The sequence below is a fragment of the Vidua macroura genome, chromosome Z, assembly GCF_024509145.1.
Source record: "Vidua macroura isolate BioBank_ID:100142 chromosome Z, ASM2450914v1, whole genome shotgun sequence".
NCBI lineage: Eukaryota > Metazoa > Chordata > Aves > Passeriformes > Viduidae > Vidua > Vidua macroura.
In genome coordinates, this window is record NC_071611.1 from 1,237,935 (window position 1) to 1,254,671 (window position 16,737).

Sequence of the window (16,737 nt, forward strand, 5' to 3'; positions counted from 1 at the left end):
AAGGCCAGACACCTGAAGACGATGCCCACAGATGTGAAAGAGTTGCAGTCTGTTTCTCCTCTCTTGTGAGCTTGTATTCTTCCCCCTTTTCCTTTAGAGGCCAGCTCCTGCTTGTCCTTGCAGGAGACTCACCCTGCAAGAGGCACCAGCTCTTGTGCTGCAGCTGTGTCCACGGGGTAGCAGCCAAAAAATGAGTTCCAGATATCTGGAATGACTTCTGGTGTTAGTTCCCCCCCCCGCCACACTCTTTGCAGAGGGTGGAAGGGAGCCCCTGGAGCACAAGAACACATCAGAAAACAGCTCCAGCTCTGGGGTGCAGAACAATCAGGGGCCCTACAAGCACCAAATAGCTCTCTGCCAAATCCACCGAGGTAGTTTTCCTTGCAGACAGGCATTGCTGAGCTTTCCATAGGGAAAGGTTAACTAAGTAATTTCATGCAAATCTTCCTCAGCTCAGAGGTATTTACTCTGTTTGCAAAATCCTTCTGCTGCTGCTGGATTTGTGCCATCAATTTGTGTCAGGCACAGGCAGAGCACAATAAGAGGCTTCCCTTTAAATTTTGTGGTGTGGTTGCTGGGAAAAGCTGGGAAAACTCAGTGATTAGATTTGGGTAAGTTTCCTTAGAAGTGATCACCAATGGGTTTATTAGTGAAGTCAGGCAAAGGTGAAGCATTTCAGGCAAAATATAAGTGACATTTAATGGAGGAAAAAAGAATTAATGGAAGAAATCAAAGGAAGAGAGGGAGTTTGAACTTGTCCTGACTGGCCTGGCACAGCAGCAATGGTCTTTCCAGAGTCCACTGTGCTCGCTGCAACAACCATAGAAAGTAACACAAAATCCTGCTTTTGCCCAGCGAAAAGCAGTAATGGTATTGCCATGTCTGAAAGAAAGCAGCAGGGAAGGAAAGGTTAATGTTTTTGGTAGAACTCCCTGCTGAATGTAGCTTATGGTCACTGTGGGGAAGGGGGAGCCAGAACATCCCTCTACTGCAAACTGGAGAAGGATTTTGATTTTCTGATATTCACTCTGCTGAAAAAAAAGATGATGGTACTGGTACTGTTGAAATCATGCCCTCACTGCTGAGCTAAAACTGAAATAAACCTGTAACCACAGAAGGGTTTGGCTTGGAAGGGACTTTAAAGCCCACCCAGTGTCACCCCTGCCATGGGCAGGGACAACTTCCACTGTCCCAGGGTGCTCCAAGCCCCATCCAGCCTGGCCTTGGACACTTCCCGGGATCCAGGGGCAGCCACAGCTGCTCTGAGCACCCTGTGCCAGGGCCTGCCCACCCTCCCAGCCAGCAATTCCCAGTTCCCAATCTCCCACCTGTGCCTGCCCTCTGGCAGTGGAAGCCATTGCCTGTGTGCTGTCCCTGCATGCCTTGTCCCCAGTCCCTGTGCAGCTCTCCTGGAGCCCCTTGAGGCCCTGGCAGGGGCTCTGAGCTCTCCCTGGAGCCTTCTCTTGTGCAGCTGAACAGCCCCAGCTCTGCCAGGCTGGCTCCAGAGCAGAGGGGCTCCAGCCCTGGCAGCAGCTCCATGTGCCTTCTCTCCCTTTGTTTAATGAGGGGCATTTCTGCAGAGCACTTGTAGATCCAGAGTGACTTTGCCCCATTCCTGAAGGCCCTCGGTGGTGGGAGCATGGAGAGGACAGCTTGGCCTTGGCCACACAGAGGAGTTGGGAAGGAGGAGGAAGGAGGGTGATGTACCTGGCTGAAGGTCTCAGTGCAGGGAGGAGCAGCTGTCTGATCTCTTCTGGCAAGGAACGTCAAAGCTTTTGGTAGACTGCTCTGCACAACTCCTGACAGGAGGGGACAGCCGGGGGGGTTGGCCTCTGCTCCCAGGGAACAGGGACAGGAGGAAGGGAACGGCCTCAGGCTGGGCCAGGGGAGGTTTAGACTCAAAATTAGGGAAAAATTCTCCATGGAAGGGGTTGTCTTGCCCTGGCACAGCTGCCTGGGTCGGTGGTGTTGTCCCTGTGCCTGGAGGTGTGCAGATGTGGCACCTGGGGACAGGGGTGGCCTTGGCAGTGCTGGGGGCAGGGTTGGACTCTGTGTTCTTGAAGGGTCTTTCCAACCTAAATGATTCTGTGCTCAATAATAAGACTTCACTGATTTTTACAAAGCCCTTTATTTTTGATCTCAAGGCTCATAAAAACTGTTACTCAAAACCAAAATGTTTTAAATTTTACATATATACAATATGAGAAATAAATTATGTTTTAAGTCATACAAAAACCACAATATACAAATAGGGCTTTGAAACTTCTCTAAGTATGGCATGGCAACAACTCACAGATACTTACCAAAGGCTTCCGTTTTCGAAGTCTTTGCATAAAACCATGAAAAAAATATCCCCAAATGTGCTTGCTTTGGTTGGAGTGAAGCTCTACAAAAACTGAAGAGATTTGTAGGCCTCAGAAGGACTTGCTAAGACTTCAGAACTCAGTGCACCACCTGGCAACACCATTTTTGAGATTGCCTTTCTGCATGCCAAAAGCTCAAGGGTTGTTATACCAATTCTCCTTCCAGAAAGAAAGAAAAAAAAGAAAAGGAAAAAGAAATAAAAGAAAAAAGCAAGCAACCAAAACAAAACCTATTTCACCAACTGACAAAGGCCCACTCTGCTGTAGCAAACAGGACAGCTGCAGAGTCTGTCCAACTCAAAGCCAAGCCAAGATCACCTGGGAGAAGGGAATCCAACTGGGGTGTTGTGACAGTGGAGGGCAGGGTGTTTGGCACTCAAAAATAAGGTCTTAATTATGCATTGGTACTACAACAGCTTCTGAGCAGAGGGGAGCACGTTCTCAGAGGTTAAAAGGAGTGGTGCAAAGCTCTCCTGAGGCAGCACGGTGCATTGCCTTCCTCCATCCCTGTGGTCAGAACAAGGGCAGCTTCTCTCTGCCCCTTAAAAAGGGATCCCCACGTGGGACAGGGCGGCCCCACTGCAGACTCTGACCAGGCAGTGAGGAGCAGCTGCCACCACCACCACCTGCACCGTGTCCTGCCCCAGGCACAAGGGAAGACAGAGCTCTGCCTTCTCATCGGGCCATATGTCAGGCAAACAGACATTTCAGTATCTGAACGGATTATTTTTAAGGCAAGCAAAGGTCAACTTGAAGTTAAGTGGCATTGTGCTTATCCGCAGCCCTTCCCTGGACAACCCCACACACCTGACCTGTGCTGGTCTCACCTTCCCACAGCCCACAGCACTACAGGACCATGGTAACCCCTACCCTAGGTGCTAATTTGTTCTTGGCAGCTCTGTCACCCACAGTCTGACGGGCAGTTAGCGTGGTTATTTGTCTTCTCAACTCCACTGGCAGGCAGACCAGAAGATCATTGCTGAGGTCTCAGTCTGTGAAGATCTCATCCATAGTCCTGGTTAACGGGAGCAGGGAAGGGAAAATGCAGTGTGTAACAGGTCAAGGTAAGGTTAAATGCACAAACCAGGCTCCTTGGGAAAGGGAAAATGGAGTTTTAGTTATTCTAGGTCTAGGACCATGGTTCATCAATTGCTCCTCAGTTTCTTGCATCCAATCCAGGATGTTTCTTCCTGAAGAGCTAGTTTCTTTAAGTGCTACCAAGCCAGTTTCTCCCAGAGCATCTTGCCACCTGTGTGGTCTTCATGCATCTAGGTTGCTTGGTTGTGAGTCTTTAGGGAAGCCTTCAGAGCAGATTTGAGACAGACCTGGGGAAAACAGACAGCAAAAAAGACACCTAGTTAAATGCAGAAGTTAAGAGGAGTAATTTTTTAAGGATTTCTAAGAACTCATGGAATGCCAAGAACAGGTTTGGACAGCACAGGCTGGCGTTTTATTCTGCAAAAGCTGCACTTTGCCCAGTAGCTACTCAGTGAGAGCCTGCAGCAGACATTATGCAGGCTGCAAGCAGAAATTACAGGGCTTGAGCTAGACCCTGCCTGTGCAGCTCCATTTGGGCTGGACAGATGTTTGCAGGCTCAGTCTCTGAGGAGGGAACTATAACATTGCACTGACTTGGCAGAAACAGAGAGCTGAACAGCAAGTAATCACTCATGATTTCTGGACGGAAGGATCATTTCCTAGAAAAAATGGTGTGCTGGAGCTGAGCTCAGCTCCTCTGCCTCATGCACAAGCTGCACTGCACGAGAAAGCAGGAAGGGCACATCTGCCAGCAATTCAGTTTTATGGGGGTTACCAAGTAGCATATCAAAACAGCCTTTTATTGTACCTGCAGGAATGTTTACTCGATCTTTCGAGACTCGTGGCAGAGCAACAAGTTCTTGCACAGGGGTTTCATTCACAGAATTGTTTACTACCGTGCATAGCACAGCTTGCTGGTTTCTGCCAAACCTGGAATGGCACCAGCTCGCATTTCTGCCCAGGAAGGCTGTGCAAAGCTCGACTTCCATGAGGCTCTGCTAGCCCTAACAAGCACTTTGTGCTCTGGATTCGAAGTGACAAAGCTCCAAGTCTACAAACTGAAATTTAAGAGAGGGCAAAAGGCTGGCCTGAATCCAAAGGAAAGTATCATTTAGTCAAATGAACAGGAATTCATTCAAAACATGACCGGAGGCATCGAGGCAATCAGGTTGTCATTGCTGGGACCAGACTTTCTGGAAGTCATGCTCTGAGGGTTGTTCTATGTGTCAGGGAAATCCCCCAGAGGTTAAGTGAGGCCGAGCTGCTTAGGCAGTGGCAGAGTCAGAACTCTCCTGAACCAGAGGAGGTCAGCAGGCCTGGAGATGAAGCTGTAAGAGTCAGGGCTCTAACACCATGGCAAGCCCTCACCTGAGTCTTCCTCATGCTGTTGAGCTCAAACTTTAACCAGGTGATTTCTTGGCAGCTCAAGGTCTTCCACCAGACTTTGAGGCAATGCCCTGCACTTCTTCCAGCTTCCCCCTGTTTTACAGGGCACTTGATAAATGACTCTTAGTTACCTTTCCACTATTGCACAGATCTGGGGCATTGGTGGCACCTCACTTTAGCACCTACCACAATTAGGTGCAAGGACAGTGATACACCCATTTGGCAGTAAACATGCAAAGGTACAATATGACAATCCAAGGTCAGAAGGGAGAATAATATCACCTACTTAGCAGTAGATATGGCACACATGAAAATTAAGTCTGATAGCTGTGAATCTTAGGCTAGGATTTATTATCTTTTGTGAAAGAAAAAGAGGTATCAGGAGTCCAAAAAAACCAAAGAGAAAGTTTCACTCATCCCAACCAAGCCACATGCATCATACAGAATTTCTCTTGACTGATTTCCATACCTTTTCTGCCATTCCTCTGTGCACTTCACAAACCAGAGCTCTTTGCCAGGAGATATACTGGTTAGCTGGGAGTCCTCCACACAGAAAGCAAATCTAGGAGGAGGAGGAGGAGGAATCAGAAGTCAAGGTACTTGCTGTCTCCGTGTTTAGCAATTAACAAGTAATATGGACTGCAAGATTACTCTAGGACAAGTTGTTTGATTAGACATCCACCCCACAGAACATCTTGACACACCATCAGCCCCTTGAGTTGCTGCTTTATTTCCTACTTCAATATTTTAACTGGGGATCTTTGCTTCTACTACCCCAGGATGCAGAGTACCTTACAGATGACAGGTGATGCTTATTTAAAGCACTGAGAAATGTGGGAAATTGCCAGATTTTGACAGATCTGGGTTACCTTCAGAACAACATTAACAGAAGATGTGGGAGTGCTGCGCTACATCCTTGGGAACTTTAACAATTTTTGGATGCTCATGTAACTTTCCATTTGCAGAAAATCATAAAATCAGAGAATGGTTTGGGTGGGATGGGGCCTTAAAAATCATCCCTGCCATGGTAGAGAACCTTCCACTAGAATTCTATGGTCAATTCTATGATCCAGGGATATGGGTTGGGTTTAGAAAAGGCCCTAAAGATCACCTAGTTCCAGCCCCCCTGCTAGATCCCAGAAGGAGCAATGCAGTGCTTGAGGGGTTGGTGCCACCATGTTGCTGTTTGCAGTTTTAGGTCCTGCTGGTTGTGCCAAATCAGCACATTAAGTGTGTAAATAATAGCCATGACCATCCATGTTTCAGTACTTTTGGTGCTCAGTACTTTAATGCTACAGGTACAATCTAAACCAGCTTGAAGCACGTCAATTTAGTCCCCGGTGGATCCCACAGTATCAAAATAAATCAAAAGAATACCCCAAATCTGCTCTGTGATGACCAGTTTTGCTTAAAGCCTGTTTGCAGCCTCGTGCTGGATAGTAACCTGCTCTCCCTACACCATGAGGGAGCAATAGCTGGTGACACCAAAAGGAAGGCAGCTCAGGATACCAGCTACATTCAAAACACTGGCTTTTTCTTTTTCCTCGGCTCTGGGTTGAAGTTTCAGGACAGTTCACATGCAGCCTAGAACAACTATTACCTCTGTTGTGTCTCCCCAGATTTCACACGTATTCGTCTGATGTGGAGTTCCTGGGAGGAATTCACAGGCCTGTACCAGTAGCTCCTGAGCTCTTTCCACAGATCATACCACGACTGAGACGTCCCTTCCCAGGTGAGCTTTATTTTCAGAAGTTCACCCATGTCCTCCTCAGTATAGACCAGGAAGGTGTTGGTAGCATTTAGGCCAATTAGATCGAGCCTGGAAGAGAGGCAGAGACTTGGCATTATTTCTTCATAGAAGCATGCCAGATGCTCCTTTGCTCCATGCCAGGAGTTTAACGGAGCCCCTGCAGCTTATCAAGTGCTGCACATTCAACTGTCACCAGTTAATTACTGATTGCACTGACGGGAGCTCAGATAGCTGGTTCCACACAACACAATGTGTACTTAGCTTGGCCAGCCTTCCATAGCTTAAAGGTGGGTTTTGTGCCTGGTCTTTCTTTTGGGAGAGGCTAAATGAGGTCAGCAGTGCCTCCAGAGACATTTCAGACTACGTCCAAATGGTGGAGGGCAAAAACAAATCAACCAACCAAAAAAAAAAACCACACACACAAAAAAGCAATGAGCCATGAAGGCTAACATAAGACTGGGCACATTAAAGTGTTCTCAATTCATCCAGTAATAAATTATAATTAAGCTACTGAATGAAAACTTTTTGGAAAGGTGATGAAGTGAGGCTTCTAGGCTGGGATGCAATGCCAGTGTTAGCAGAAGAAAAAAAATTCTGCCATCCTGTGTAGTCCCTGTGGCCTTCTTACTTAGGTAAAAACACAAAAGGCAGATTACTTACATTTCTAAAGAGAGGGGCTCAGAGTCTCCATTGGTGCCATGGAGGGTGACAGAGAAGGTGGGATCAACCTCTCCCAGGCCCTTATAGCTGAAGACGTGCATTTTCATCTGGTAGTGGTAGACTGGAGAGAAAGGGGAGAGCAGAGATGGAACCAGCTGTGCTGAAAGAAACGTTGCTCAGCACCACTCTGTGTGAAATAGTGTTGGCTAGCAAAGACCAGACCCTTCCTTTAGTGAGACAGCGCTGATCACTTTTTCCTGCCCTTACTGATTACAAATTTGAGTTTTACACAACAACAGCAGCAGGCCCACCCTGGGGACGGCTCCCCCAGACCTTACGTTGCTCTGAGGCTGAGTTTTGCAAGCACGGCAGGTGAACTGCAGCCCTGCTCAAAAGGCAGAGTGTTGCTGTGGGTGGATTCCGCAGGGAGGAAGGAGCACAGTGATGGCACAGCACAGCAGTGCAGCCGGTGCCAGCGGAACACCGACGCCCGCAGCTGCACGGCTTTGGGGAGATGCTGCTCCTCCGCCTCTGCCTCCTTCCCAACACCGACTCTGGGAGGCTGCTCCCACAGGGAGGCTGTGCTCCTCCTGGGAGGGGAAGCGTACCTTTGAAGGGCATGTCAGCCCTGGTTTTCAGGTACATCTTGCTGTTCCTCTTGTGCCGGATCCTGCGGGCGTTGTAGCCGATGCCGTTGCAGCGGTTCTTGCGGCAGCTCAGGCAGATGCCCTTCTTGAAGCGACTGGAATCGGTGCACTGAAACGCGAAGCTCTGCTTGTCCTGGTTCACCAGGGAGTCCACGAAGAGGTGCACAGACCGCTCGTGCTCGCATTTAACAACTTCACCAATTGCTAGAGAGGCAGAGTTGCAAGGGATACACTTGATTTAAGCAGCTGTCACCCCAGTGGCCCATAAGATAAAGTGAGCTATGCCTTTCTGCAGCCCAGTATGAGCTGAGCGGGGCCAAACTTGAACGGTTTTCCAACAGCAGCAATTCAGGAGGTTAGTGGGAGATGCTCATTTAGTCCCTCCCATGAAGAGCTTTAAGAGGATCCTAGTCCCAGCATAAGACCACAGATTATGATCAGGTGTTGGAGTGAGAATGTGCTTCATTGTTAAAAGCATCTGTAGTTTCTGGCAACTATCTCCAGAAGTACAGACAGTTTAGAAGAAAAAAATGGGTTTCTTTCCATCAATCCAAACCTATTTCTGAGAAGTCTACACTGACCACAGGCAAAAGGTAGAGAGAACTTACTCCCATAGGCAATGGCTCCCAAGACATCACTTAGGCCACAGCCAGGCTGGAAGTCTCCCCCGTTGGGGTAGATGTCAAGGTGGCCCACAGGCATCTGGATCCCAATGCTAACACCCAGTGTTTCCCTGGTGTAGGTGTGAAGGACATCCACAAAATTGGCATCATCTGGGGAGAGGCGCCTGCTGGGGTCCACTCCTTCAAACATGGGGCCAGCAGGATCCAAGCCTGGAATCAGAGACAGAACACAAGGGGCCAGGTAAGAAATTGGGCTGCTTCATACAGAATATAGCCAGAAACCTGCTGCTGGCAGGCCTCCTCACCAGCTGATACTCAGACAGTCCCAGCCTCATTGCTGGTACTGTCCCTCAAGATGTCTTCACCACAGGCTCACTGGGGAACCAAATAAAGATGTCCCACTCCACTTTTGGGGCAATACAACCCAATAGCAGCACCATGATCAGACTGCCTGTTGGAAGCAAAGAGCCTTCACCAGGTGATGGTGAAAAGATGATTCAAGACACAGCTCCAAACACCAGAAGAGTTTTAACACCCCAGGGACAGCTGGCAGCCAAAGCTGCCTCAGTGACATTTAGTCTGTTTTCAGACTGCACATATGAAGGGACTAACACAATTTAAGCAGCAGCCAAGAATTACCTGCATCTCAGATCCAGTTATGGGTTTGGGATGCTCTGTTAACCCCCAAGCCTCACCCCCAACCAGAAGCTGCACTCCAGAGCATTTCTACAACTTGACTGTTAGGTGATTTTTTTTTTCTCCAATTAACTAAATACAGACATTTATTGTCTGGCTATGTGGAATTCTCATTGCCAGTGTCACATGTAAATCCTTAATGCAACTCCTTGTATTATGCCCTAAGTTCTCACATGTTGAAGTCAGCTTTCCTCTGGAGCTGGAAGCAAACTCTTCAGATATTTCCAGAATGAGGGTTTAGCGTTGATTTTTTTTTTTTTTTTTAATCAGACATCCTGTGGGACAAACAGCACCCAATAGCTCTCACTTCCATTAGCTTATGAGCTATAATTACAAAAAACACTATCACCCAGAGGAATAGCATTTGGATAGTAAGAGCTTGATCTGGACTTGTTTTGAACCCACATTTAAATTCAAAGCCAGGACCAGTTTGTCCTGGGTAATTTTTTTTTCACTGAAGCCTTGCTTTAATTGATGTGAAGAGACCTGTGCTTTCCACTGCTGCCACAAGTAGAAAACTTGTCATTTCTGAAAGAATAACACCAAAACAACATTGTAGCAACATAGGAAAGAGCCTCTTCGGGGAAACTCACTTCCAGGAAGGACAGGGGAGAAACTGCTTAAAAAGCCACTTGCCTGTAATTCTGCCTATAGTGCCATGGACGTGGTTACCAGCAAAGCCAGCCACGTGGGCACCCAGGCTGTACCCAATCAGGTGGACATTCTCAAGCTTGAAGAGGGGGTTTTCCTGGAAGGAAAAGAAAATATGAGAGTTTGATCCCCTCTCTTTCATGGCATCTGGTGCTGCTTCTGTCTGCAGGAATACAAAGACCAGTTCCAAGAAGGGATTGGAGGGAGGGGGCAGATAAGCATGCTTTATTTTGTATTTCATCAAAACAAGTGGAACGGTTTGGATGGCGCTCGTGGTTTACCCGTGTTCCAGCCCCAGTTGTGATATTCTTTATCACCAAGAATAAAACTTTCCCCTGGGAGCTGCCCTGGCCTCAGGTGCCAAGTGCAGCACCGCGGACCTCTCCTGTTTCCCCCGCCCTCCTGCCGGGCCAGTGCTGGCCCTGAACACCCAACTCCCGAGCCCACATTGCTCAGGCAGCACTGCCGAATCTGAACTGCACTTCAGCACCACTGACCCGAGCACACTGCAAGGCAGCATCTCCAGGAGGCAGGGCAGCAGCACTGCAGCCATGAGCCATCACCTGGCCAAGCCCTGGGCTGGGTGTTACAGCACAGCCTGCCCTGCTGGTGAACGCTCTGCAGCCTTGTGCAACAGTCCCTCACCGAGCATTACAACAGAGGCTGCTCTTAGCTTGCACTACCTGTAACCAGTCAAGCAACCTCGCTATGGTTTTTCCAACAATCTGCGTGTTGTTCACGGCATCGGTGTAGAGCTGGTGGGCAAGAGAGAGCCAGTCCACCACGACCACGTTGGCATCCTTCTCCCTCTCCTGCAGAGCGGACACCAAGCTGTCAAGCCAGGTTTCGAACATGCCACTCATCTAGAAAGAGATTCAGGTGTCAGTTTCCAGCTCACAGGACCAAGATGACACATCCACAGTCTAGTTATTTGCATGTCATTTACATTTGCTGCTCCATCTGCATGCTGCTCCTCTGCAAGCCCCACTACCTCCCAGCAATGCAGTAAGAGCATGCATGCAACGGAGTAAGAAAAACAGGTTTTGAGAGACTCTGGCTGTAATTACCCACTTGCCTTCTAGGGCAGGCGGGAGAGGCATTCGTTACGTGCCACCTTATCACACTTTTTCTCAAGAGTTTCAGAAATTCTGACGGATTGCAAAATTATTCGCCAGACCTGGCAGTGTGGTTTGCATAAGCCCTGGCAGAGTTGATAAGCACCCTCGTGCCACACACTCAGCCTCATCAAATGCAGAATTAAAACCGTGATAAAGTCTGCCTGCCCTCTTGTTTCTTTATCAAGGAGTGCACATAGCAGACGTCAGGACTGGGCACTCAGCTACGATTACAGAAGGGCTACACACGTGCCTGTCAAGTCAAGTGTCACATTCATAGTGGTCAGTCAGTTGGATTTTAGTGCCATGTTCACATTATACAGCAAGGAAGTGATTGTGAGCAGTTATGAATGAGTTGGGTGATTTCAGAGTTTCTAAGCCTGACCCCGAACATTTTCCTCCAGAGATCTCAATAGAGGTGCATCTTTTAAGAGACCATTGTGCTCAGAACATAAAAAGTTTTCCCAGACTTCTGTATTCATAGAATTCTAAAATGGTTTGGGTAGGAAAGGACCTTAAAGATTATCTAGTTTGAACTCCCCTGCCATCGACAGAGACATCTTCCACTAGACCAGGTTGTTCAAAGTGCCATCCAGCCCAGCCTTGAACACCTTCAGGGATGAGGCAGTCACAGAAATTCCTGAAAATAAATATTCTGGAGACACATCCCATTTGCAGGGCAGTTTGCTCTCTCTGAGTGGGCAGACTAAGCATTGCCCAGGATTCTTCACACTTACCGTCCAGCCGTGAATGATGAAGAAGGTTTTAGCTGTCACGTTGAACTTGCAGTCCTCCAAGCACTGGTGCTGGCCGATGGCGAGCGTGCAACCATCCTCACCGGCGTCCGGCGAGGAGCGGAGACCGAACTTTCACCCGCGCCTTCTGCGCCGGCACACGCTCCGCGCTGCCATCTGCGAGCCAGCGGGAGAGAAGGGTCAGCAAAGCGCCTCGAAACCCGCCTGCCCCGCCGGGGGACGGGCCCGCTCGGCGGCTCCCCCGGTCCCGCGTGGGACCGCGCTCACCCACCTCCAGCCGCGGGCAGCGCCGCCTCCGCGCCCCGCGCCGCGATGCAGCAGGACGCGGCGCTGCACAGCAGGAGGAAGAGCCTCCTCATGGCTCGGGAGGACGGCCGGACGGAGGGAGGGAGGGAGGGCTGGAGCGGGGAAGGGATGAATGGATGGGCACACGCTCGGACGGACGCGCGGCGGCGGCGGCGCCGCTTTAACAGCGGCACCATGGGGGCGGGGCCAGCCCGCCGCTCCTATTGGTCACGCCTTCCGTGACGTCACATATAGTATGAATGGGAGGCCACGCCCTGCGTGGGCGGGTCCCCGGGGGGTCCCCAGCGCTGGCGCCCCGAGGGGCACGAGGGACATGTGGGGGGTTGGTGGGGGGCACAGGACCCCGAGGGGCACAGGGGACATGTGGGGGGTTGGTGGGGGGCACAGGGACCCCGAGAGGCACAGGGGACATGTGCGGGGTTGGTGGGGGGCACAGGGACCCCGAGAGGCACAGGGGACATGTGCGGGGTTGTTGGGGGGCCTCAGGGACCCCGAGAGGCACAGGGGACATGTGGGGGGTTGGTGGGGGGCCACAGGGACCCCGAGAGGCACAGGGGACATGTGCGGGGTTGTTGGGGGGCACAGGGACCCCGAGAGGCACAGGGGACATGTGGGGGGTTGGTGGGGGGCACAGGGACCCCGAGGGGCACAGGGGACATGTGGGGGGTTGGTGGGGGGCACAGGGACCCCGAGAGGCACAGGGGACATGTGGGGGGCACAGGGGACCCCGAGGGGCACAGGGGACATGTGGGGGGTTGGTGGGGGGCACAGGGACCCCGAGAGGCACAGGGGACATGTGCGGGGTTGTTGGGGGGCACAGGGACCCCGAGGGGCACGGGGGACATGTGGGGGATTGGTGGGGGGCACAGGACCCCGAGGGGCACAGGGGACATGTGGGGGAGGATGGCGGGGGCCACAGGGACCCCGAGGGGCACAGGGGACATGCGGGGTTGTTGGAGGGGCACAGGGACCCCGAGGGCACAGGGGACATGTGCGGGGGTTGGTGGGGGGCACAGGGGTCCTGAGGGACACAGGGACATGTGGGGGGATGGTGGGGGGCACAGGGACCCCGAGAGGCACAGGGGACATGTGGGGGGTTGGTGGGGGCCACAGGGACCCCGAGAGGCACGAGGGACATGTGGGGGGTTGGTGGGGACCACAGGGACCCCGAGGGACACAGGGGACATGTGGGGGGACCACAGGGAGTCGCCAGCGCTGACACCCCAAGGGGCACAGGGCACACGCAGCCCCGCGTGGAGAACTGGCGGGTGTTTGGGAAGGGAGGGCTCATGTTGTGCTGACCCCTCATAGCTGCCGGTCCCACATGCCAGTGGGGGTCTCTGCTTTTCCGTCTCCACCCGTGGGAGCCCCCAAAACTTCGCCACTTGGGCCCTCTGGGCCTAACAGGCACAAGATGCTTCCCGAAGGGCATTGCCTGACTCGCAGCCCACCACCTTCTGCAGTGTTTTATTGATAGCATAAATGATTTTGGACTCAAAAATTAAGCATTTTATTTCTACTTTTTTTATTACTTGTATATTTACCAATTGCTGATGCGTGATAAGTTATTTCGCTTTATACTGCTGCTGTCTCACCACACTGTAAGAACATGATCATGCTCTAGGGACACATGATTTTCCTGCTCTCTTTTTCATCCCCTTCCTCAGCCCCGTGGTCCCTCTTTCTCTCCAAACGTAGAGAAGAAAGGAAAGACAAAGCACCAGGATAAAGGAAAAAGGTGGTAGGCCAATGATGGGCAAAGATCAAAGGTGTGTAGTATCCCACTCCCAAGGTGAAGGGAGTATCCAGGATCTGGTAGATGCTCATGGCAAAAGGAAAGAGAAAAATCAGAGGATCTGCAAAAATGTAAAAAGTTTTATTAGAAAATTGCACGGCTTAACATGGGTATTGGTGTGTTTGTCCCTGGTTTTGTGGTATAACAGGAAGGAGGGAAGGAGGGGAGGTAAGGAGGGGAAGGAAGGAGGGAAGGAGGAAGGGAGGAAATGAGAAAAATTGAGACAATTAATCTGACTTTCTGGCAGTGATTTCTCAGGGTACTCAGTTTGTGTACCCCACAGTTGGACTAGACGGTCATTGTAGGTCACTTGCAACTGAAATACTTCTTCCTCTTCTCTTCTCTTCTCTTCCTCTTCTCTTCCTCTCTCTTCTTTCTCTTCTCTTCTCTTCTCTTCTCTTCTCTCTCTCTTCCTCTTCTCTTCTCTTCTCTTCTCTTCTCTTCTCTTCTCTTCTCTTCTCTTTCTCTTCTCTTCTCTTCTCTTCTTCTTCTCTTCTCTTCTCTTCTCTTCTCTCTTCTCTTCTCTTCTCTTCTCTCTTCTCTTCTCTTCTCTTCTCTTCTCTTCTCTTCTCCTTCCCTTCCCTCCCTCCCCTCCCCTTCCCTCCCCTCCCCTCCCCTCCCCTCCCCTCCCCCTCCCCTCCCCTCCCCTCCCTCCCCTCCCCTCCCCTCCCCTCCCCTCCCCTCCCCTCCCCTCCCCTCCCCTCCCCTCCCCTCCCCTCCCCTCCCCTCCCCTCCCCTCCCCTCCCCTTCCCTCCCCCTTCCCCTCCCCTCTCCCCTCCCCTCCCCTCCCCTCCCCTCCCCTCCCCCTCCCCTTCCCTCCCCTTCCCCTCCCCTTCCCCTCCTCCCTCCCCTCCCCCTCCCCTCCCCCTCCCCTCCCCTCCCCTCCCCCTCCCCTCCCCTCCCCTCCCCTCCCCTTCCCCTCCCCTTCCCCTCCCCTCCCCTTCCCCTCCCCTCCCCTCCCCTCCCCTCCCCCTCCCCTCCCCCTCCCCTCCCCCTCCCCTCCCCCTCCCCTCCCCTCCCCTCCCCTCCCCCTCCCCTCCCCTCCCCTCCCCTCCCCTCCCCCTCCCTCCCCTCCCCTCTCCTCCCCTCTCCTCTCCTCTCTCCTCTCCTCTCCTCTCCTCTCCTCTCCTCTCCTCTCCTCTCCTCTCCTCTCCTCTCCTCTCCTCTCCTCTCCTCTCTCTCTCTCCTCTCCTCTCCTCTCCTCTCCCTTCCTCACTTCTATGTGACAGGTTGTGAATGGGGATTGCTCTACTCCTCTTTGGGGATCATTCCTAGAACCTCTTCATTTTTCACTTTGCAGGATGAATACATGTTCTGGAGTCTCCTCGAGCATACCCTGTTTCCAGAGGCTGGAGATGATGCTCATGGTCCTCAGGGAGCATGGGATTGCGCAAATGTCCTGAGGATGCAGCCTCTCCTCTGCAGCTGTGTGGTCCCTCTCGAGGAAGCAGCATCCTGGCAGAACTGACCTAAAACAGAAAGGACCTAAATTCCTCAGCTGCTGTCCACTACTGGACTTACTCCTGCAGGAAATGAATCAGCCAAGCCTCATCACCAAACACCTCATCATTTAAAAAAATTTCTGGTGCCAACAAACCCCTTCCAGACTGCTGACCACCACGACATTATCGTGGTTTAACCACGATGTCTTCTCATTCTCCTTCTGTTGTCTCTTGCTATTGTAAAGCTCCTGCTTTTGTCTGTGCAAGTCCAGGCTCTGGGAGGGGAGTCTTGGTCTTTGACTCTGGCTTCCAAGAATCACGGTAGCAGTGAGAATAGCTTAGCAACAGCAAGGAAAAAGTGCATCAAAATAATTCCTGGCTGCTTTGGCTGAAGGGTGATGATCACCTGGGGAGATGCTCAGGGTCTGTTGTGATGGGCATTGTATCAACTCACGCAGTGTGGCTCGGCACTGACCCCTCTGTAACCCTCGTGGCCTGGGGGAAAGGAGGCTCCCACCCAGAACTGCTTGGAAAATAGCAGTTCGTTAAGCCAAATAATTCTAAGGAAAAAATCCTAGTTTTGATTAGTTTTTCACTGGAAAAAGATTTCATGGCTCCCAGATGGAATTTCTGGATAATGTAGTAAGTAATAAATAATAAACCTGGGTGAAATGATAGTAATCCCCTTTAAAATACATGGAAGCTCAGCAGTTACAGCACTTGTAGGGCTGTTGGAGGCTTTACCTCAGCAGGTGTGAGGGGGCAATGCCCATGGAGATAGTGGCTGTTCTTGGAGGTGTCTTTCTGGCTCTCTTCCTCTCTCCCTGGCTCCATTCCTATGTGATTTCCTAAAGTTCTCAATTCAGTCCAAAAGCAGAAGAGGAATGTTTTTGAAATCATGAGCATTTTCATAGGAAATAGAAAAATGTTTTCACTCAGCTGTAGTCACAAGCTCTTTGCAGGTGGGTGCTGGGTGGCTGAGTCTGGTTTCTTCTTCAGCACCAGACATGGTGAGTCAGAGCAGAGTCATGAAATGTGGAGGTAGAAGGTACATGAGATGAGTCGACCTTCTTTTAGTAGCAAAAGCTAAAATCAGTATGGTATGTAAATTAAGATGCCCAAATATTTAAAGGTCTGAAGTCTGCTGGTGCTCTCAGAGAAGGACTAGACAGGTTTTACAGCAGCAGCATTTGTTTTGAGAGGTTTCCACACCTGTGCATCCATCAAGGAGACACTTTCAATGTTGTCTCTATACAAGAAGAGCATCTCAAACCTGGGTTATGGTCAGTGTCTTCTGCAGGAACTCAGCATCCGTAAGAAGAAAGGCCTTCAAGGAGACTGAAGTCAGAAGAGTTCTGCAAAATAATTGTCATTAATGCCTCTTCTTCCCTGTCTTTAAAATTAGCATGTAGACACCTGCTTTCCATGCTGAAATGACAACACCATTAAAGAGCTGAGTGTTAAAGGAAAAAGGAAAACCCTTCATCATCACACCACCACTTTAAAAACC

At 50.9% G+C, this 16,737-nt stretch overlaps 1 protein-coding gene across 1 annotated transcript; it reads right to left on the minus strand.

Annotated features, from left to right (window-relative positions):
* Window positions 1-2,109: 2,109 nt before the first annotated feature.
* Window positions 2,110-12,100, minus strand: LIPG (lipase G, endothelial type). Its single transcript, XM_054003859.1, is given in 11 exon segments — window positions 2,110-3,688; window positions 5,257-5,349; window positions 6,388-6,606; window positions 7,198-7,318; window positions 7,806-8,048; window positions 8,453-8,677; window positions 9,800-9,911; window positions 10,498-10,677; window positions 11,667-11,798; window positions 11,800-11,840; window positions 11,956-12,100. Coding segments are annotated over 11 exon segments (1,476 nt in total). The 5' UTR covers window positions 12,044-12,100; the 3' UTR covers window positions 2,110-3,666.
* Between the last annotated feature and the right edge of the window lie 4,637 nt (window positions 12,101-16,737).